Raw genomic sequence first — 24564 nt, 5'->3', positions numbered from 1 at the left:
TCATTGGATCAGTCTAGACCAAGCAGGAACTGCAGACCACAGGCAAGTATCAAGCTAGGTGTCCAGGTGCCTACAGATGTGGTTGTGCTGTGGCTTGCATTAAGTAGTTCCTGTGGTAGGCAGGGCTTCTGTTGGCAAGAAGAACAGTGAGTGGAAAAACCCCGTCGGCTTGAGCTTTTAGCCATAGCTATTTAATCAGATAAAATCATATACCCTCCTATCTCAAGAATAGCCAAAATCAAGCTATATTCAGATAATACCATGTTATTACTTAAGCGAGACAAGAACATTCATGAGCAGATTTTTGGGATCCTTGCTCAATTAAACAAATTAGGCAGATATAAAATAAAAATAAATCAAAAACTGACGTTTTATTACACAATTCAACTCCGGAACTTTTAATCACAGAAATTAAAGGCTCACTAAACCACATCGCTTTGTATATTTTAGGGACCTATTTAACAACACTTCTAGCAGATCTGTAGGGCCTGAACTAGAAGTTATTAATTCATATAGTAAACTCTCTATTTTACAGATGAAAGTCTCTTCCCACTTCAATATTAGGCGGAGTTGCTCTTATTTAAATAACAGACTGCTGCTATTTATTTTAGCTTTTTAGGATGCCCCAAGCACACTGAATGCCAGGAACCCAAGCATTTGTGCTCCTCCATTATAGGGGGGAAACAAAAATCCCAGGGTAGCATTTGCCACTTTATATAGTTGTCTTGCACAAGGAGGACTAGCTCTTCCGCATATTAAAACATATTACCGGACTACATTTACTAGTATATCATCTAGGTACAATAATAGGCCCATTGCACATAAATATTATATTGATTGAATGACAGATGCTTAAAGAACATAGGCTTGAGGATAATTTGAAGTTGGAAAAGTCTTACCAAAAAGTTTGGAGTCGTTAAACCTTTTTTTAAAAGGAAGGAACAGTTTAAAAAAAGAAAAGAAAAAAAAACCTTCATAAATACTGCCATTCGACTCAAGGATGTAAATATTAAGGACCACTCATTTATGGATACAACTACAATAACGAGATGGCAAGTCTACGGTTTTAGTAACATATCTTTTGTTTGTTAAATGAATCATGGAAACGATGGGTAAATATTAAGCCCTAGATTAAGAACTTTAAAGGGTGGTAATATGGTGCTACAATACTGTATATCCTTTTTTTGTTAAATTTTAACCCAAGCAATCCTTTAGTTAATACAGACTTGATTTCAGAGCTAATCAAGAAGGTAAACATGAAATGCGTCGGCTTTTAAAAAAAATTTGGAAATATAAAAGAAACAGAAATTTTTACAAGAACTTCCGACAGATTGAGTAATGTTGAAAACATATTGACTGAGATGTGAAATAAAGTAATAAATATGAATTGGTTTTAAGATGGCCAAATCCCTGTAAGATGCAATTTCATGCAAAATGTCTAATTTCATGTACCGCTGTGTTTCTAAATAAGATTAACCATCAACGTTCTGGTACTTGTTTTAAATGCTATCTGCAGAAAATTGAATTGTATTGGGATGTTTTAGTTTAGATTCTTATTGGAATTCAATTTTGGAATACTGTTTTTTCCAAAATAATTCCAGATAATTAAACATTCAAGTGTCATGTGATCCTGCAATGATCCTAATGGTTCACAGATACATCGAACTACAAAAATATCGAGTCAATAATATTGTATACAAAAATATCGACACCCAATACACAAAACTGATATGACACAAACATCGATAAAAAAATATTCTACATTTTTAGGGATAAAAATATCAACAAAAAAAAGAACACAAAAATATGAATAACATTAAAATAACATATAACACAACAAAAACATTGATATAAATAATATCGACAACACAAACATCAGGAAAATACATATAAACAATACCAAAAAATAACATTTAACCATAAAAATAAACTACTTTCAATATGATAAAACATATACCAAAACATTTACCAAACATTGAAAAAGAAACATAGAAAAAAATCCAAAATTAAACAAAAATACAAATACACTGAAAAAACAAAAACAAATAAACAAACCAACATAAAAAACACAACTATCAAAAATAAACAAACATATATAAAATATAAAAAAATATATAACAGTTACACATGCATTTTATTTACATAAACAAAATAAAACCAAACATTAAATAAACATAACTAATATTAAGCAAACTAAATTATAACTGCCCAAAATTCAAAAAAGCTCTTGACCAATAAATTTAAACTACACTGACAGAAACCAATAGAAAACTCTAATTAAATAAACGCTATAAAAGCAATCAATTAATTAACACAAAATTTACTGAGAAACACCCAAGAAGCACAAACCTTTGCAAGACAGAAAACAGACGAAAAAGAACTACACAATCAACTAGTCAGAAAAACTCTCATTAAAGGCAAAAACAAAATGTAACTAAGTTAATAAAATTAGCTTAAACAATATAAACAAATTAACTAGAACGTTTTCCTTTACATGTCACAGACTATACTTCACTAAAACTCCACCAAGAAAATTCAAAACAATGATTTACTTACAAAACTACACAATCAACATTAACGAAAAATATAAAACAAAGTAAGTATAGGATTTAACCAACAAATACAGTAAACTAATTTTTTTTAATAAAAAAAGCAAAATATAACTAACAAATACTTTTCACTTAACAGCTTCTAAAGACAACAAAACAACATCAACAAAATAAACTTCAACTAAAAATAGTGAGTTGTTTTTTTTACAACGAAATTGTCAAGTTACCACTCACCTGAAAACCAGGTTGTCCGAATTGTGAGAAGAGACCACTGGTCCCAACACCCCCAAAAACATAGGCCTGACCAGATGTACTTAAAAAAACATCAACGTAGGGACAGACCTCCAGGGGAAGGGGGAAAAGTGGATAAAATAAACAAAAAATAAATAAGAGACAAAACACTGCAGTCTTCTTTGTTTCAAGGTACGTCCACGATGTTTGTAATTGACTTCTATTAGGTAGTATTCTTTCTTAGCTACAATACATTACGTACATCAGTGCCTTGATACTCTTTTGCATTCAGCGTTTGTTATATTAGCACAAAATCATTATATATAAAATATTGTACCTTTCTTTCAATAGTGCAGCCTTCATTCACAATAGGGTGTATTCTTCCTTTATCTTCAGATATATGCAAAATCATGCAGACCTATTACTCAGATGTCTGCAGCAAAATAAACACCAATTATCTTATAATTCTGCGCAAGAAACATACATAGCATTGATAAGCAACCTTTTTAACGGGGAACCATTTTACTAGAGAAAATACTTCTTTCCTCCTAGTGTTATTTACACCCTTAATAGTTCAGCAAGAATGCAGGAAACAATTAGCCAGGTTCACTGGATTAGTCTGAAAAGTCATTGAACAAAAGTGTTCTTACAATCAAGGAATAGTCTTCTTTTTTCAAACAATAATGTGAATGAAAGCCAATAAATAAATAAAGTCAAGGTACCTGAGATGTTCTTTCTCTCTGCGCGAAGTTCACGCTGTGAAATACCTTACTTGATTTCCTTTTCTCTTTTCAGGTCGGGGAAGTTCCAGAAATAATCTGAAATCAGGACGGAGAAAGCCCCGGAAGAAGTCTGGAGCCTGTCCTGTTGCCTGGAGAACGGAGAATGCCAAAATGCCAGGGACATGCTGGAGAGATGAAGAGGTGAGGCTGGAGCGCTTCGATGTCTGAATCAGGTAAGAGGGAACAGAATGACGAGAGCAAGAGTGACTCGTTCTTGTTCTCTTTTTATACCCTTTGGATGGGGGCGCACGAGGGGTCCACACGTGTGCAAACTGTCTACTGTGGCATTGCTTTTTGATATTGGCAGGTGAAGGGCACGTGCGCTTGCGGGGACAGAACACATTCACATTGCCAACTGTCAAAACGTGTTTTGTTAATGACAGGCGGCAGATGGCAGATACATGCGCTTGAAGCAATGCACGTGTATAATAACCAAGTCAGTAAACCAAACGTGATTCTCAGGTTACACTGGGCATTTAACATAAATATGAAACAAACAGATAATAAAAGAAAGTAAGCAAATATGTCGTGGACTAAGTTACAAACTGTGTACAGACTTCATAGGGAATGCAATGAGCACCTAGTGCCCAAATTGAATACACAATACAAACAACTAGCAGGCCATATTCAGGACACACTTCCTAACAGAAATAAAGAGACTGAATAAATGAAATAATCAAACTAAATGTAACATTTAATAAAATTCAATTTTCCTTCTAAACCAACAGAATAAAAGAAACCAGTGAATAAACCAAGAACATCAAAAAAATCAACAAATAGAGTAAACTACTAAAAACTAATTAATTACATAAAAAAACAAAATACTTTTCTTTTAGCAGCTTTTACATACTTCAACAAAACATCAAAAAAATAAACTTAATCAACTAAAAATAGTATTTTTTTTTACAACTAAATAATAGAGACTAATTAAACGAAATAATCAAATTAACTAAAACTATAACATGTTTTCCTTTATATTTCACAGATCAAACTTCACTAAAACTCCACCTAGAAAATTCAAAACAACGGTTTACTTCCAAAACAAGTAAAAAATCAACTTTAACAAAAAATATAAAACAAAGTAAGTATATGACTTAACCAACAAATAGAGTAAACTAATTTAAACATTTTTTATAAAAAAGCAAAGTATAACAAATACTTTTCTCTTAACAGCTTTCACAGACTTTAACAAAACAACATCAACAAAATAAACTTCATCACCTAAAAATAGTCTTTTCTTTTTTTACAACAAAATAAAATAGGGACTAAATAAACAAAATAATCAAACTAAATGTAATACTTTAATAAAAATAACATTTTCCTTTTAAACCACCTGAAAAAAAGAAACCAGTGAATAAACAAAGAACATCAAAAAAGTTTATTTTCAAATATAATAATTATAAAAACATGTGTGCCAATGTCACAGAAATCGAGGTCAGAGATGCTTTGAAAACCATCAAAGAGGCAAGCACAAGCTCCCAACTGACTGTATTGCTTTGCCCACTTGCGTAATCTGAACTTACGCACACCACTTACTCACACAGAAAGTCCAACACTCCTCTGGAGGTAAAAAAGAGCTTTATTAACATCGTAGGCAAAGGCAATAAGTCACTGAAGCTGGTAAATTCTTAGGCACCGAGTGAAAGGCAATAAACAATGAATACACCACACTATATATATATAAATATGAAACCGTGAATACAGATATATAAACAGTTATTGTACAAAGCACCTCACCAGATGTGTCTGCACTGGAGACTTCAACATCCCTGGCCAAGCACCGAAAACACCAAGTCGGGAACCCTGTAGAGACTGAAGCACAGGAAGTAATCTCTCCGTGCACCAAAGTTGTCCTGCGAGTGCGTCTACTCCAAGACTGAGTTCCTGAGCTCCACTCCACAGACACCGCTTTTTATAGTTTAAATCAACATGTTCGAGAAGCCTCTAGCAGGCGCTCTCGTCCACCTATCCACAAGTGCTGGCCCCATCTTTACATCAGATCCACCCACACAGACCTGGCCAGATTCTGTTTGGGTGCTCCGAGGCAAAATACATTCCTTTCCCTATCTTCGGCCTTGGAGAGCTTTGCAAAGCGCATCCTCCCTCTGTCCTAGAGATAAGCATAGAATGTGCAAAAACAAGCTGAAGGTACAACATAACCTCATGAGATGCCTCGCACCAGCTTGTACTGGTTTACGTGAAAAACATGTTTATGTTACTGCTGAAGTGTAACTACAGGGCAAGACAGCACAAAATGAAAGTGCGATGCAACAAAAGGAAGATCAGAGCATTGCATGGAATCGAGGTCAACATGTGATTTAGCATGTGTAAAATGGCAAATGCAGTACACGGACCAGTACCCAAATATTAAAAAACGTACTAATAGGGTTCCTGAAAATGAGACAGGACAACTACCATCCATCCCCACTCTAAAACAGCTAGTAGCAAGAAATAAAAGAGCTACTGTTCAAACACCACCCACCCCTCAAACTTTTCCAAGAATCAAAATATTACAAGAATACACTGTCACACACAAAGATGAGAAATTCATTCTTCATGACAATAACAGTTATGAAAAACAAATTATTATCTTTGCCTCCAACAGAAGTAGCCAACCACTATAATATACTTATTGAAAGCCCTTTCTTCTAAGCAAAACTAAAACCCTTCCTTGAGGGAAGGCTACATGGGTCAGGGCACCGAAGGCAACCAAAGTTCCAAATCTCTTGGTGTTACGTCTTTGATAGAACACTATCTCAAAAAGCTAAAACTAATAACGCAGTGGAAGGATGGCATAATGTCTTCCAAGCCACAATAGGAAGAGGACAACCAACCTTACACAAACTAACGGAAGCCATAAAAAAAAAAAAAAAAAAAAAAAGAACGGAGCTATAAAGAGTTAAGGCTAGAGCAATCTCAAACTAAAATAGGCCCTAAACTCAGTAAGCAAACAAAAACAATGTATGAATACCTACAACACAAAACTCAACTATTTCTGACCACGAAAAGGCTAGAATACCTAGACATGATGACTAAATCTATACTATACACAGAAAACAATGCTAAACATCATAAAACATTAAAAATGACAACACTTAAACAGAATACTACTCTTTTTAAAATTAATAATTATAATTGTCATTTAAAAATTAAAAACGTACATATAAATATATGACATTATAATTATTAAAATAAAAAAAGAAACAAACAAAATGTAACCAAAAACATTTCCAACACAATAATAAAACATTACTTGGTTATGTCGTAGTCGATGGTCCACAAAAACGAACAAATCAATGGTAGACAAATGGAAACACAAATCCAGTCAAAAAGAAAGTCCCCCAAAAAAATAAAAAATACAGCTGTAGAAAAAAAGGCTCCAACGATGCAATCCTCAATATCAAAACCCTCAAAAACCAGAAAATGAGCTTAAAAAATAAAACGCTCCTACAAACCCAAATAATAAAAGGAAATGTAAAATAGTTATTTGTTTCAAAGAAACAAACTATATTTTCCTTTATAAAAAAAAAAGCGTCCATCTGTTCACGAAATGGGAAACCTGCAAAAACAAAAAAACACCCTCCCACAATAACATATATAAAATCACACACATTAATTTCAACATTAAATACAACGTAACACAATTAAACAACACATAAATAACACTTTACTACTCTTCAACCCTAGGTTAAACACATCAAACACTAAACTACCAAAACACCTGACTACACAAAAAATGAACATTTAACACCCTAACAAATCTAACTACACTACTACCTCGCCCCTACCCTAAAACTACCTTAAAAGTAAATTACATCAAACTTAGCTTAACCAACGAAACACAGCTTCCAACCACGAGGCTATGATTTAAAAACTGACCTAAAAACTAAACAGATACAGAAAAGTGAGGAAAAGACCGACTCCCCATAGACAACAATGGAGTTATAATTAAAAAACCAAAAATGTATTATTTTTCTTTTTTGCTAAAGAATATAAAAATTTACAAAAAAGGTACAGACATTTTTAAAATATATATTTATTGTATTACCAAAATCTTTTTTTTAATGTTTAATATATATTAAAATGTATATTTCTTTCATGTACTTACCTTCAACATAAATATTACAAGACTATTGTAAATGTGCACCCAATATAACAATGTTTTATTAAAAAATGTATGATACAAAAATATATTAATTTTAAAACAAAGTTCAAAGATTTTTTTATAATATTTAATATACTAAATAATAAAATGTACAAGCTTTGTAAAATACATTTTATATTAGTTTTCAACAAAAAGGACAAATATATTAAAACAACATGTTAAAACAAATGTACTAAAACATTTACTTTTATTAATGAAAAATGATCAATAATTAAAATCAAAAAGTTTATTATGAAAAAACTAAAATATATTTACTTCACTATTACATGACTATACTTCATAAAAATGTAGCATTTGTCAAAACTGGTAAAGACAATATGCATGTAAAAATATATTATACTTTATAATGTATTCTGAATAACACAAATTTGTGAATCATGTGTTTATATATTTTCAAAAATTGTTTAACAAAACCAATTAAAAACAACTTAATTGTGAACAACAAAAATAAGGCAAATGCTACTTACCAGTATGCATCTGTTCTTGGCATGTAGAGCTGCAGATCCACACACTATGCATAGATCGCCATCTGGTGTTTTGCCCGGATGTTTGCACTTGTTTTTGTCTTGAGAAGTCTTTGAAAGTCACAAGATAGGCGACTCTTCCTTTGGATGATAGTGCGCATGGACATCGGCTCCATCTTCAGATTTTTTTTGCCAGCAGGGAAATGATGGAGTTTTGTAAGAAACAGAAAAGATGCCTATGTATGCTGTATCTAAATAAGATAATACTGGAACAGATAAAGGCAACCCGGGGGGCGGGTGGGCGTGTGTGGATCTGCATCTCTACATGCCAAGAACAGATGCATACTGGTAAGTAGCATTTTCCGTTCGAGGCATATGAGCTGCAGATCACACACTATGCATAGATTGTATAGCAGTACCCGTCCTTAGCGGCGACTATCTGTATCTGTTGCAATAGTTTGAAATAGTGTTTTGAGTACAGCTTGGCCTACAGTAGCTTGTTGTCTTGTTTGCACATCTACACAATAGTGTTTTGTGAATGTGCGCGGTGTAGACCATGTAGCTGCTTTGCAGAAGTCATCTAAGGGAATGTTCCCTAAGAATACCATTAAAGCCCCTATTTTGCGGGTAGAGTGGGCTTTAGGAGGAACAGATAGTGTACGTTTTGCTTTGTGATCGCAAATTTGTATGCATATGACAATCCACCTTGCAATTCCAGATTTTGATATGGGGTTGCCTTTATGCGGTGGTGAGGACGGCACAAAAAGTTTTTGTTTTACGAAAAGGTTTTGTTCTTTCAATGTAATAAAGGAGTGCTCTTTTTACATCTAGAGTATGTAGAGCTCTTTCTGCGACTGTTTGTGGTTGCGAGAAGAAAACTGGCAACTCCACAGATGGATTGAGGTGAAAGGGAGAAATAACCGTAGGGAGGAATTTTGGATTGGTTTTAAGAACCACTTTGTTATGATGGAGTTGTAAAAATGGTTCTTGAATAGTGAGGGCTTGTATCTCATTAACTCTTTTAAGGAAAGTAATGGCCACAAGGAAAGCGACTTTCCATGTAAGAAATTGTAACTCACATTTATGCAGAGGTTCGAATGGAGGGCCCATTAGTCTTGTGAGAACAATGTTTAAATTCCATACCGGTGAGGGTGGTACCCTGGGAGGAATTATTCTTTTGAGACCTTCCATAAATGCTTTGATGGCAGGTACTCTGAATAGCGATAAGTGCTGCCTATTTTGTAAGTAGGCTGCTATGACAGCGAGGGCGAGGTGTAACCTAATAGATGTGTATGCTAGGTTAGACCTTTGAAGATGTAATAGATAACTTATGATGTGTGGAATAGACACATCTAGTGGATTGATATTGTTGTTGTTACAGTATATTACAGATCTTTTCCACTTGGCTGCATAGCAGGCTCTAGTAGTGGGGTGTCTAGCTTCTTTGATAACGTTCATACAGTCAGGGATGAAGGTTAAGGTAACCAAACTCTAAGACCTCAGGAGCCAGATCGCTAGGTTGAGCTGTGCTGGGTCCGGGTGTCTGATCTCTCCACAGTTCTGGGTTAAGAGGCGTGGGGAGAGTTGTAGTTTTTGGTGCGAGAGTACTGATAGTTCCAGCAATGTTGTGTACCACGGTTGTCTGGCCTATGTTGGAGCAACTAGGATAAGTGTCAGTGAGTGTTGCTGCAGTTTGCGCACCACCAGTGGAATGAGTGGGAGAGGCGGAAAAGCATATGCAAATCTGCCGGACCAATTCATCCATATCGCATTGCCTTTGGACAATGGGTGTGGGTATCTGGTAGCGAAGCTTGGGCATTTGGCGTTTTCGTGTGTGGCGAACAGATCTATGTCTGGCTGTCCCCACATGTGGAAAAACGGTTGAAAAACTTGCGGATGAAGTTCCCACTTGTGAATCTGTTGCGTTTGACGACTTAACAGATCTGCTATATTTTTCTGGACTCCTGGAACATGTTTGGCTAGGAGAAAAATGTTCTGGGGAATAGCCCATCTCCATATGTTTTGTGCTAGTTGGGAGAGTTGTAGGGAGTGTGTTGTGCCTTGTTTCTGTATGTAGTACATTGCTGTCATGTTGTTGGTGAGGACTAGGACAGCTTTGCCTGATATTTGTTTCTGGAATGCTTTTAGGGCCAGGAATATGGCTAGTAACTCCAGATGGTTGATGTGGAATAACTTTTGTTGAGGAGTCCACCTGCCCTGCATGGTGTGATGCAATAGATGAGCTCCCCAGCCGGAGAGCGATGCGTCCGCTTTCATGACTATCTGTGGAACTGGCTCTATGAATGGTCGCCCTTTGGAAAGGTTTCTGGTGTTCCACCACTGCAGAGAGCGATGAGTGCGACCTTCTACCAACACAAGATCTGTTAGCTGACCTTGAGCCTGGTTCCATTGGTGTGCTAGGCACTCTTGTAGAGGACGCATCTGGAGTCTTGCATGAGGCACTATGAATATGCAAGAGGCCATCATCCCTATGAGCTGCAAGAACGCTCGAGCTGGAAGAGAGTGTGGAGGCAAAAATTTGGTTATGAGGGTTTGCAAGCTTGCTATCCTGGCTGGACTGGGATAAGCTAGTGCTTTTGAGGTTTCTATTGTGGCACCTAGGTATTGTTGTATGTGGGACAGTTGTAGATGAGACTTTGCTTGATTTACTGTGAACCCCAAATTGGTGAGTAGTTGAATAGTGGCGTGAGTGTGATGTACACACTGACTGTATGAGCTGGCTTTTATCAGCCAGTCGTCCAGATATGGGAAGACGTGAATGTATTGTCTTCTGAGATGAGCTGCAACTACCGCCAGGCACTTGATGAATACTCAGGGTGCTGTGGTGACTCCGAATGGGAGTACTTTGAATTGGTAGTGTTGACCGTCCACTACAAACCTGAGGTTTTTCCTGTGAGATGTGGAAATGGGAATATGAAAGTAGGCGTCCTTGATCTAGAGTGGCAATGCAGTCGCCTTGTGAAAGAAGAGGAAGAACCTGCTGAAGTGTGACCATGTGAGAAATGGTCTGATTGCATATTCAGGTGTCTGAGGTCTAGAATAGGTCTCAGACAGCCGTCCTTTTTTGGTATGAGAAAATACAGAGAGTAAACTCCTGTGTTTCGTTGGTGCAGGGGAACTGATTCTATTGCACTCTTCTGTAGGAGGGAGAGGACTTCCTGCTTGAGCAGCGATAAATGTTCTAACTGCATTGGATGCTGTTTGGGTGGTATGGTGGGGGGGGGGGGTAGAGGTGAGTTCTAGACAGTAACCTGACTGAACGATGTGTCTCACCCAACTGTCTGTGGTAATGTTGTTCCAGATAGGAAGGAACTGCTGTATTCTTCCCCCGACTGGAGTGGAATTGTCCGGGGGAGCGTAGGGAAGTCATTGGGTAGGGGTGGAGGCAGATCGGGTATTGTTGGTCTTGCCTCTACCTTTGTTATTATTGCCTCTGTAGCCTCCTCTTTGGTAACCTCTGGTGAATGTAGACTGGGTGGGAAAGGAGTAGCCTCTGGAGGTGCCTTTGTAGAAGGAGCGACGAAAAGAACATCTGGAGCTTGCGATTGCAATGCTTCCATTGATTTGGCTGTGTCTGTGTCTTTTTTCATTTTCTCAAGTGATGAATCGACATTAGACCCAAATAAGTGTTCCTGATCGAATGGTTGGTTTAAAATGGAAGTTTGTACTTCAAGTGTAAACCCAGAAATAAGTAGCAAAGAATGTCTATGCAGAAGGACACTTGTGTTGACGTCTCTGGAGGCGGTGTCTGCTGCGTCCAGAGCACACGAATGGAGGTGTTGGGGATGAATTTTCCCTCCTGTATGAGGTCATTAGCCCTGTTTTTATATTTGTCTGGGAGGTGCTGTAATAGGGTCTCTAGCTCATCGTAATGTGCCATATCGTACCTGGCTAACAAAGCCTGAGTGTTGGCGATACGCCATATGTTAGCTGCTTGGGGCGCTGTCCTTTTGCCAGAGGCATCCAAGAGTTTGGACTCTTTATCAGGGGGTGGAGCATCCCCTGATGTCTGAGAATTGGCCATTTTCCTAGCATTAGAGACTACTAGGGAATCTATGGGTACGGGCCCTTAATGTAGCGGGGTCCGCAGGGGCAGCTTTGTATTTTTTCTCGATCCTGGGGTTAATAACTCTAGCCCTGACAGGATCTTTAAACACTTCAGGTGCACGCTTGATGACCCCTTTCAGCATAGGCAAGATAGAGGTTGTCCTTTGTGAGGTGTCAAAAGTGTAAATTAGGAAATCCTTTTCCACAGGGTCTGTATGTATGTTAACCCCATATTATTGGGCAGCTCTGTAGAGTAGCTGATTAAATTCGGTGGTGTCCTCTTGAGAGGAAGGTCTAGAGGGGTATACGTCCTCCTGTGGAACATTAGGGACATCTGGAGTGTTGTAATCGTCCCAGGGGTCAGGGGAAGAAGGTGGACTAAGGTCCCCTAGTGGCTCCTCATCTGCACCTCCCCGTGTCATTAGAGCTATCATCATTGTCCGTTGGTGGAAGGAATGGTGTAGGAGAATGGTGTGGTGGGGAGGTGGGGGAGGTGGAGGGAGAAGGTGGAGAAGGGATCCTGAGGGGAGATGTGGCAATGTCCCGCCTTTTAGGTGGTGGAGCCGGTGCAGGCGTATCCAATGGTCTCTTTCTTATCTTGGAGTGAGCTGGCCAATTTTAGGGTCTTTTAGAAGAGTCTTTTGTTTAGGATCTGGTGTAAAAAGCTCTTCTGATGGAGGTTGGTCTTTCGGCGCCCACTTTTTGGAGACAGCCGCCTTACGTGGCACCAACTCCGGAACGGTTTTGCTGTCCTTTGGCTTGGAACTGTGATGCTTTACAGTCTCTGTGCTTGTCTGTGGAACCTGTGGTTTTTTCGGTTCCGAAGCTTTTTTCGGCTCCGAATGGTGTGTTTCTGAACTTTTTAGGGAACGGCTTTTTGCTTGCCTCTGTTTTTTTGGAGTTGAAGGGTTGGTGTTTGTTGGTTTCGGTGGCAAGTGCTTGGATGTGGAGGCAGCATTCGGCGCAGAGGAGGAGGGCGGTTTTTTTTCGGTGCCAGTGAATGAGTTTCGGTACTGATGGCAGACTAACTCGAGCCCGAGTCACCTGACGGCTTGATAGGCTTCTTCGCCGAGCCCGAGGGCGGGGCATGGGAAGCAGTCTCTCTGTGTGCACCTGGGCCCTAAGGTGAAGGTGTTACCGAAGCCTTTTTGGATGGTGTATGGAGGGGGTCGGGTCGGCGTCTTTACTTACGACCCGCTGCGCCGGAGTGAGGTCTTCAATGTCTGAGTCCTCGGCTTCGGAGGCACTGTGTTCTTCGACCCGCTCCTGTTCTGGTATGTTGACGCCCTCCTGGAAGATGTCGTCGGGAATGAATGTCGACAAACGAGCCATTGTTCTTCGAGCTAGACTATTCCGAATGGTCTTCTTGGCGCGGAAAGAGGCACAAGCTGCACAGTCTCTGGCCTTGTGCTCCGGTGAAAGGCAGAGGTTACACACCTCATGCAGATCGGGTGGGGAAACTTCGACCCACATCGAGGACACTTCTTGAACGGAGTCCTTTCCATGAGCCAGATGCTAAGGCCCAGGTAGGCCCAAGTCGACGATCGGAATCAAGGACCTAGACGTTGGACAGATGTGCGACGACTAGGGTTCGCGATCGAAAACAATACCAAAGAAAGGGTGAAGGATTGCGCGTCGAAAGTTGTATCTGTTACGGCACCGAACTGGAGCGTGATACGGCACCGAACTGGAGCGTGATAAACACATTCGAGCACGATGGCGGAAAAAAACAATCTGAAGATGGACCCAATGCCCATGCGCACTATCATCCAAAGGAGGAGTCACCTATCTTGTGACTTCCACAGACTTCTCCAAGACAAAAACAAGTGCAAACATCCGGGCCAAACACCAGATGGCGATCTATGCATAGTGTATGCCTGGAACATACATATTTACATTTTACAAATAAAAAAGTTAATAAAAACTGCCATATGTCTCCTTTATTTTAATTTAGATATAAACTCTAAGAAAATACTACATAATAAACCATAAAAAATAACGACTTCCAACTCCAAAACTAACTAAATTCAGGGAAAGTGCTGGATCATAAACCATAAATTAAATAACTATTCCTAACCCCAAAATCAACAAGACTAGGGGCAAGTGTTGGATAATAAACCATAAAAAACTACTATTCCAACTCAAAAAACAACTAAGCTCAGGGAAAGTGCTGGATAATAAACCGTAAAATAAATACTACTTTTCCAACTAAAAAAACAACTAAACTCAGGGAAAGTGCTGGATAATAAACCATAAAAAATTACTATTCCAAAACCAACAAAACTCAGGGAAAATGCTAAATAATGTAAACATTTTAAATATATAAAAACATTAACATTCAAAACTATGAACAAAATTATAGAATTTTTTTGCTAAATATAAAATTTAACAAACATTTTCAAGAATGTAAAAAAAAGTGTCAACAAATTACAATATTTTTTAAAAAATGGATCGTCAAATTGATATAACCCTTTACAAAAATAATTTTAATAAATATTAAATTCCAAATTTCTGTTACATTTTAAACAAATGTACAATTCTAAATGTTCAAAATAAAAGAAAAAAGTATTAATACTTAAAACATTTGAAAAACAAACAATAAAAATATATAAATACACATAAAAATGTTCCTATAATATATTTAAATATTTCTTTAAATTAAAAAATATTTAAGATATTTTATACAATTTACAATAAAATATTTGCGCACCCAAAATACTTCAACATTAAAATAATCAAATTTGAAATAAAAAATGTAGAATGTAATATTTTTTTTATTTTTGTTAAACCAACTTTCTTAAATTACTCCCCACCCTTATCCCCTATAAACCTCAACATCCAGCTCTTACATTTTACATAAAATTAAAAAAAATTAAAATGTAAACAAATATTTTTAAAATACTCCCCACCCTTATCCTCCTAAAAATAAATGAAGATACAATAAACATTTTAACATTGAAAAATAAATTTCAACATATAAAATAACTACTACCAAAATAATAAAAAATAAAACAAGAACAAAATTGTTATTATTTAGAATATTTTTGCCATCGATATTTTCAAAATCGACATTTCTAAATGACAAAAAAAAACAATATTTTTAACAACGATAAAACTTACCTCAATATTTTACACCATTGATATTCTTGACTCAATATTCATGTAAATCGATATTTCCACATAGATATTCTGTCCCTACACCGTCCTAATTGTGCACTCCCCCAAATGTGTCTTTCAGTCAAGGAGAGTATACTACTATTCTTCTCCCTGCTTACAGCTCGATCATGACCCTCCAAAGATGGAAAGGGAAAATAATAACGATATTTTAGGAGTGGACGGCAAAAATACAGAGAGTTAGGACCAATGCCCACGTTGTAGCCTGACAGATATCAAGGACAGGTGTGCCAATGCTGTGGTAGCGGACTTAGCCCTTGTGAAATGCAGTCACAGATATTTGGGGGGCTGCTTCTTGGCCAGTATATAGCAGATCTTAATGCAGAGTACTATCCACCTTGACAGGGTCCTCTTTTGTATAGCCATCAAAGTCCTTGCTCCGGAAAACCCACAGGAAGTTGATCATCTACTCGACTGCCTTTGAAAAACACTCAATGTAAAAACTCAAATATCTTTTGAGGTCCAACCCATTGAGCTTCTATTCCTCTTGCAAGAGGAGTGGGGGCACAAAGAACTCTGATAGAGTGACCGACTGCCTGACATAGTAAAGTCACAACTTTTAGTAAGAATGTCATCTGAGTGGCCACCAACACCTGTTCAGAAAAACATGTTGTACGTTGGTAGCACTGAAAGTACCTGATGTTCACTTTTGCAACGAGCTCCCTTAATCACAATGAGGAACACAGTCTTTAAGGTCAGGAGACACAGTCAAGACCAATTTAAGTTTACCCTGTGGCATCTCAAATGGTTTGGGAGTGAACATGTGTATCAAACATTCAATAAACCGCATCAGAACAGGTGATTTAAATAAGGATGACTAATCCAGCAATTGTAAAATGGCTGGAAAATCCAGCAATTAAGCTTTTCCGGTGCTCACTGCATGGTCTTGCTGGGCTAAAAGCAAAACAAACAAAAGAACGTCCGGCAGCTTTGTCTGTAAGAGGTCAGTGTCCCAGGCACCAAACCAGGTTACAAATTTGTCCCAGCACACTGAATGAATTGATTTAATGGGGGGCATCTGGCGGCAAGAAGGGCATCCACAACTTCAAATGGTACATCAAAAGTAGTCAATTGCCGGTGCCCAATCTCCATGCATGGAGGTGTACGTTACTGACATTTGGGTGAAACAGGATGTCCTGCCAAAGTGGTAGCCAGATTGAATGACAGATGGTCATGCTGATGAGTTTCAGGTGCAAAACTCACCTGGCCTTCTTGGGACACTAGGACAACTTGTGCCCTGTCGGTCCTGATCATCTTCTGAATTTGAGGCAGAGAGGTAGTGGCGGAAATACATACCGGGGTCCCTTGTTCCATCCTAGTCAGAATGCGTATTCTAACTGTGGTCTTGTGGAAACTCAGGTGTCCAAAACTGTTGACACTATGCATGCAACATTGGTAGAAAGATCTAGCCAGGACTCTTCCCATTGGTCAAATACACTCTGCGCCAACCAGGGATGTCTACTCAGTTCATCAACTCTGGGCGTCGGGGATCTCCAGAAACAAATCTTCCTCTCCGCGGACCGGTCCAAGGACCCCCACACCACCCTGTGTGTTGCAGCATCAGATGGTGGTGGTGTTATTGGTGAGAACCGGCACCAGCCTCCCATAGATGGATGGCAGGAAGGCCTTCAAGGCCTATCGAACGGCCTTTACCATCTGTAAGTTAATGTGAACCCGGCCCTCTACTTGAGACCAGGGGTCTCTGGTCTGCACTCCCTGCTCAAACCTAGTAGCTATGTGTCCATTACCACTGTTAGCTCTGGGTGGGTAAGGGGCAGCGGCCTACAGCAGGGCAAACTGTAACGAGTCAGACACCGCTGTATGTTGTGGGCCATCTCCACTAAGACCCGAATGGAATTGGAAGTGTGGCCTAATTGCTCGCATGTGCCAAGGAGAATGCACAAAGCTAAGGGGCCAACAGTACTCAGAGTCACCCTCACCAGGATCAGGGAGTGAGTCTGAAACATCAGGCTCATAGCCCACATCCTGAACATGTTGCTATAGAGGATAAACCTTGAACTCCAACATGTCCAGAAGGCTCTGATGAATGGAAGTCTCTGATTGAATCAGGTGGGACTTTGGCTCTTTTATGGTAAAAGCAAACACGGTTAGGAGTACTGCTGTCCAGAGGTGGCCTATGACTGACTGAGGCCAGCCTGCCTTCAGCAGGCAGTCATTGAGGTACGGGAATACAGAATCTCCCGACCTCCAAAGACGGGCTGCGACAAACATGACTTTTGTGAACACCATAGGAGTGCTGGTCTGGGCGAAGGGGAGCAAAGCAAGTAGGAAATGCTGCTGGCCCACCCTAAATTGCAGGTAACCCACGTGAAAATACACCATGCAGTCTCCGGGGTCAGCAGCAGAAAGGATCTGAGCCAAAGTGTGTATTTTGGAATTGCCCTTTCAACAGGCATACCTAGTGTAGTAGGACTGACAGCTTTTCTTTAAAATTTCATTTTGGTGTGGGAGGGCTATTGAATGGGAGAGAAAGAAAAAATTGTGCATAGCATTTTTGAACAATTGCAAGACCAATGTGTCGCATGTGATGGTCGCCAACCCAGGACTAAGTGCTGGATTCAACCTCCCACTGGTTGGGCATACTCCGCTGAGGGCAAACTAAAGAGGTCTGTTGGGCAATGTAGTGGGCGAAAAGGAGCCCCTACTGCCCTGAATGCTATCTGCTGGTTCTAGATCCACAGCCCTGGTAGGATTAGGCTGTCTGCTGCATCACTAGCTGGGAAGGCTGTCTCTGCCTATAACCAAGCCCTCTGGAACAGCCCCGAATGTTTTAAAACTAGTGTGGAGATTGTTTGGCAGGGGTCAACAGCACCAAGATGTGTATTGCAGCTCTGCTGTCTTTATAGTGTTCCAAAGAGAGGCAAGACCCACCAAAAGGGCATAGCCATTAGCAATGCCAGTACATTGGCAGAAAATTTGGGAGACCTCATCCAGAACTGCTACAGACTGCCCTGCCTATGCAAACCATGGTATTCAACTGGGAACAGATGATAGACTTGGACACGCCCTGCCCATCACAGATCATCTAAAGCAGAGAGGCTCCAAGATCAGCCGGGACAGTTGGCAAAATGTTCTTGGCAGTGTCCTTAATGGCACATGTGTTTTTGAGCATTAGACAGAATGCATTAATGGATCGCAGTACCAAGCTGAAATGAGCTGGAGTTCACCTTACTGATCGAGGCCTATACAATGAGACTCTCCAGAGAAGGGTGCTTGGTGAGAAAATTCAAATCACTGGGGGCCTGCTGGCTAAAGGGAGGAGATGGGGGGTGGGGGGGGGGAATCAAAAACATGGCTTCAACAAGGTTGCCATCAGAGTATCTGTGAGGGCGTTATTAAATGAGTGCTAAGGTTGAGATGTTGCGGACCCTGGTTGTAGAATTTCTTTCAAAACATTGTATTTAGTTTCAACGGTGCGCTGCTATAATTCTAGTACCTTGACTTCCCTCCGATGCCCCCATTGCACAAGACACACTTTCTTTCGTTGGTAGGTTATGTGGTGAGTCAAGCTCTGTATTAGGGGAGGTGTCAAGCCACCTGTGTTTTCTAAATCAAAGTATAAGGCATCATCAGTATAATGGGGGGGGGGAGCCATCCCTTTCAACATCATCAACGTCAATATCCTGCGGTGCACCGTGCTCTGGCACAGGATCAGCGTAAGAACCAAAAATGTACGGATCCTCTGCTGAGAGCTAAAACTAGGTATAAGCACTAGTTTTGAGTCAGGCAGCAGACAACTGTTTACGCTTTTCTAATTTCATACCGCAAGGAGGTTTAGCTCAACCCTAAATCGTTTCGGAATTCAACATGAGTGTCGGCACTGGATCAACTGGCTCTTTGACAACGGCATAAGAGTAGCGGAATTTGGTGTGGATCTCTAAGCTTGAGTGGAAGCCTGTACCAGAGTCAGTATGGGAGCCAGGAAATAGGTTCCTATGGACAGATGATGCCACGGAGGGACCCATCAGTGGAAATATCGAACTGGAGGCCCCTGCATTTCTGTGTAGCCCAAAGGCACTCCAGAGGGAGCTGGAAGCACACTGAAAATTTGCAGAATGGTCTCTATGCAGGCCTTGATCTGCAGCAGTGTTAATGGCAGTCCAGTGAACTGGGGGCATTGGGACTAAGAAATCAGTTCCATGGCAGGTCACCTCAAATGTGCACAACTTACATTTTAGCGCCGTCCCATGCCTTCTCTTTAGAGTCAAAGTGGCAGGATGGGTTTGAGCCTGGCTTCGGTTTCCTATTCTTGCACTTGGACTTATTTGAGGATTTCAAGTGGGAAGTAGCGTAATTATAGAACCAGCCCTGTAACCAAGACCAGGAAAGGGTCCGCAACTTGGAGCGAGAGCAGCATCCGCATAAAGAGTGTAACTTATTTTTGTGTTCAGAGACATTTAACTTTACCACCCAGCCTCAGATCATCTTTGGGTGCTTTAGAGCACATTTATTACACGACTTAAGAGTTATGGCGGCAGCCCAGGTACCAAATTCACACTTTGTGCAAAACTATGATTAATATCTCCTTCCTGCAGTAGCAGCATGGCTTCAATCCTGTCATTTTTCGTGGGGACATCTTTACCTAGAACAGTGTGGAAACGTTTTGGAGTTGTTGTCTGACAACTTCGGGAGAAGAGAATCCAGATTGATAAGAAAATATAAGGGTGGCGCTTATATACAGCTCTGCTCTGTAATTTCCAGGGCAGTATGGAGTCAGCAAGGATCAGCACAACACCACCTAATGGCATGCGGGAGCACTGCACAAAATTCTCTGGATAAAGTCTGGCACCTGGGCAATCGGTGATTAGAAGTATCTATCAGAACATATAAATAAAGTTGATTAAAAAAGCACCGTTCTGTGTTGCAAGTATCCTATAAAGCACACTCTAGGAACCAGTAGCCAGGATATAAAATTGGATAAGGATGGAGAGTCGGAGATGAAACATTAGAAACCAACTATTTGCCCAAAGGTTTGTGATCACTGGGAACAGGTTTCCAGTGGAAATAGCTGAGATGGAATCTGTACATACCCACCAGGATTTTGTGAGTCACTAAAACAGTCACACAAAAAAGATTCTTTTGTAAAAAAAAGTTTATTTTTTATAAAAGCCCCCCTACATCCCTACTTTTGCACACCTACGTTTATTGATGCCTGCCATGGTGTTGGGCACAAAAAAGGGAAGGTGTGTGCAGTAGACAGGAGAGCTGTTGGCTTCTCCTCTCCTCCCTGCTGAGCGCAATAATCAAACCAGTGATTATGAAAATAGGCTCAGAGATATGGCCTGCCTGCCTCACAGAATATCAGACGTGCTAATTTAGCCCAAAAAAGAAACAATTAACATCAACCTGCCACAATGCAGCAGACTGCCCTATTCCTCATAATATATGGCTCTTCTGTCTGGATTAGTAAATTAGAAGATACAAAAGTCATTTTTCTGGGTTAGAAAGCACCACAAGACGCCCCTCGCCAGAGAAAGAAGGAGCTCTTCTTTCCTGAAGAAATGTTTCAATAACTTGAGCAAAAAAGTAAAAGTTTCAAGATTATGGGTCACATTCACGAATGGTATTGTGGCAGTAAATGTAAGGTTATGGCCGAAGATACCTCATTTATGCTTACCAGCACTTGACAAACTATTCCTGGCAAGCATAAATGCATTTACTACTGCAGACTTCTTGATCACGAGTGCGGAGAAATCCACAGTAGTAAATTCTCTTCAAAGCGTAGGAAGTGGGAATTAGAAGGCATGGGTAGTCTTGTAAGTTAGAGAAAGCCCACAAACATGCCCATTTGTGAGCATTAACAAACTAAGGGCCACATGTATCAAGCCTTTTTGAGGTTGCAAAGGGGCCGATTCACAGAATCGGCCCATTTGTGAATGCAAAAAGGCAGTTCTGTATGAAAGGCTTTGTATTCGCCAATTTAGGTAATCGCAATATTTTGCGATTACCTAAATTGCAAATGTAAATAGGGAATCGCAATTTGCAAATCCCTAATGCACATGTAAGAAGTCTTTCCTAAATGCGAACTGCGCATTTAGGAACCGCTAATTACCATCAACTTCAAGTTGATGGTAATCATGTGCAAATTTCGAAAAATGAACAACAATGCATTTCTCAAAGTGCCATGTTGTGCACACATGCTCCTAGGGCATGTGTGCGCTTTACATGTGCACAATTAAAATTTTAGGTGGGCTTTGGTGGGGGCTTAGGCCCCCGGGCACCCTTTGCTTTGCAGCTGCTAATTTGCGATTACCAATTAGGTAATCACTAATTAGCTAATGCATAACCATTCGCACCTATTGGCCTTTCGGCCCACAGGAACAAATGGAGTCATTACTTAATAGCAATTAGCTATTTACTGAATCGGTATAAGGTAATATTAAGGAATCACCAAATCTTTGGCGATTCCTACATGCATAGCATTTTGCGATTCCCTGAATCTCGATTTGAGAATCGCAAAATGCTCTTTTGATACATCTTGCCCTAAAATACGACACCACCGTAGAAATGGTCAGAAAGTTACTACAGCCAAAGACAGGAGAAACTCCATCTCCAGGATGGAAAGGAGATTATATTACCCCTAATTCTGCTGCGGGCATATGGGAAAGGTGTTCTCCACAAGGGAGAAAAATATTTTCCCTGCAGAGAGAAGACCGTAAAATAAACCAAGCATACATTTGCTCAGGGAGGCTTTCATTTCTCCAGTCAGATATCAAGGTTATGTAGATTTAAGCACAGCTGGAATAGAAGCCTAGGGAATGCATCATATGAAATTCCCAGAAGAATACCTGGAAAACAGCTTTTCAAACAAACTTCTGGGAATGTTTGTGAAAAGGTAAAAAAATAAATAAATAAATAAAAAAGGTCAAGTCGCGATATAATACTCCACCAGTATTGTTACAATTGCTTTTGTGAATATGCCCCTTTGATAACTAAACTTTACTGCATTTGTGGTGTTCATGTGTGTTTGTATTCTTCTGTACAATAGTTACGCAAAAGAAACGCTTCACAAGCGTGCAGCTAAAACACTTTTAGGAAGACAAATGCAGCCTTGTGTAATAGGAATTTGACAAGATACAGAGTTTTGTTTATAGAAACCACAAAACTGGAGTCTGAAAAGGATCTATCAGAAACTGTTAATCAAGGGTTATGCAGAGCAAAACAACTTTGGCTGCCCTGTAATCCATTTCAGTAAGGAGCTGCAAAAAGCCCTTGTGTGTAACAACCAGGTTAGCAGGAAACAATCAGATGGTCCTCCCCTCCAGTGTACTGTCGCAAGGATATGAACTAGTGAATGCAGAAACGAAAGTACTGCACAACTGCTATGAAAAAAAAAAATGTGTGCTGAAACAAATCTAATTTTGGGCCAGAAAATGTGTTAATCCACGCCAGAATATCCTTGGACAAGATCAAAATGAGTTCTGGTAGGTACAGGGAAGAATTAGAACTGAGAAACTATGGCAAATACAGACTTAAATGTGAGGACTCTGAGACAAGCAAGACGTGGGAGGGAGAAATGCATTTTGACACCTTGAACAGCAGTTCAGTTCTATCTTTCTGTCTTACCTAGTGGAAATCAGACCGTCACACATTTAATTCTGGTACAAATTTCATGGAAAGGTGCAATGTCTTGGGTATTATTTGACACTATCCTAATCTTCAATATTATTGATTTAAACTAGTTCTTGTTTAGTTTGTGGCTATCCAGTCTACAACAACCATATTGTATGTTGTGGCCAGAACTCACCAGATACTGCATAAGCTTTCTCCTTTATATTCTCTAATTTGCCACATGACCTGTCATGATGGACTTTCATCAGCCACTCATCATTAGAGCAAATTGAAGTCTTCCTCGGTTTCCCAGGAAGAGAAGGATTTTGCCAACAGAACCATACCAAGGTTGCAATCACGAAAAGGTCTAGGCAGATGCTCCAGTGTCTGCAGCCCAGTGTGAGTGAAAGAGAAGAAAAAAAATCGCTCTACCTTCTTCTTGTGGGAAACCAGATCCAAGATGTACTCTGCCGGTGGGCCGCACTCAGAGGTGGAAGTGAAAGGAGGATCCCAGGTGGTACTCCCTTCATTATGCTATGTACAAAGAGAAAACAGATCCTTTCAGTAACAATACAGGCATACAAAAATAAAAGCTTGTATTAAAAAGGAGACAAGAGACCACTCACCAGGGTCGGACTGGACTATAGGGCAACCGGGCAGTGCCAACAGGCTGATGTGACAAGTCAGTGGATGGGCCGTTTTTTGGCTGTTTAAGGGCCTGTTTTATGGTCTGTTGGGGCAGTTTTTATGGTCGATTTCCCTTCAATTAATACAAACATTGCCTGCAGCTAGCTTAAACCCATGAAGCTTTCTATATCTTACAAAAACACTTATGAAGAGTTTCTTAAAAAGGTCAACATTTTCTGAATTTGCAAATATGGGTAACTTTTTTAGCTACCTAATTAATTAACGAGGGCCACTTTTATTAAGGTGCTCGTGCCTGTTTTCTGTCCCAGTCCGACCGTGCCACTCACCCACAAGCCTTTCCCTATATTTGCATGAGTACAAAGAGCACAATGGATGTACAGGCAAGAACAGTGACTCAAATCAAATCAAAATTACTTTATTCGGTTTCATTTAAGAAAAACCATAAAAGTACATACATATAAACTGGTTACATTTATGACAGTTAAAAAAGTTTTCTAAAAAAAGACACCAGGATTCCAGTAAAAAGCTTAAAATACAGAATTAATACACATCAAAACGGAGTTGAAAGTGTATCGGGTGGTGTTATAGGTTACTCCTATGACGAATACAAAATTAAAAAAATTCAGCAATATTTAATGCAAACAAATCAGAATCCATAAGTTTAAGGACCATGAAGGCAGAGCGGCATTGGCGGAAACCTAAACCTTTTAAAATTGGAACTAGCCAACGCTTTATCGGTTCTGTGTAAAATTTACAAAAAAGGGTCAAATGAATTAAAGATTGGGTTGACATGTCATCACAGGGGCAAGGAGGTAGCAACTTTGACCAATCGTTGATTTTTGGAAAGGAGACCAAGCGGTGGAAGATGTTAAACCTGAATCGGGTCAACAGAAACCTGTCATAGCCATTCA

At 39.7% G+C, this 24564-nt stretch overlaps 1 protein-coding gene across 6 annotated transcripts in view; it reads right to left on the bottom strand.

Moving 5' to 3' along the window:
* TEP1 (telomerase associated protein 1) overlaps positions 1–24564 on the bottom strand; it is a 1162857-nt gene that overhangs the window by 761127 nt on the left and 377166 nt on the right. For all 6 annotated transcript variants that reach the window (XM_078652640.1, XM_078652638.1, XM_078652642.1 and 3 more), the window contains one exon: positions 23438–23539. In XM_078652640.1, the coding sequence (XP_078508766.1) occupies positions 23438–23539 (102 nt within the window). The remainder of the gene's footprint in view (positions 1–23437; positions 23540–24564) is intronic.

Source organism: Lissotriton helveticus, chromosome 7, assembly GCF_964261635.1.
Source record: "Lissotriton helveticus chromosome 7, aLisHel1.1, whole genome shotgun sequence".
NCBI lineage: Eukaryota > Metazoa > Chordata > Amphibia > Caudata > Salamandridae > Lissotriton > Lissotriton helveticus.
This window is presented reverse-complemented; position numbering and strand designations above follow the sequence as displayed.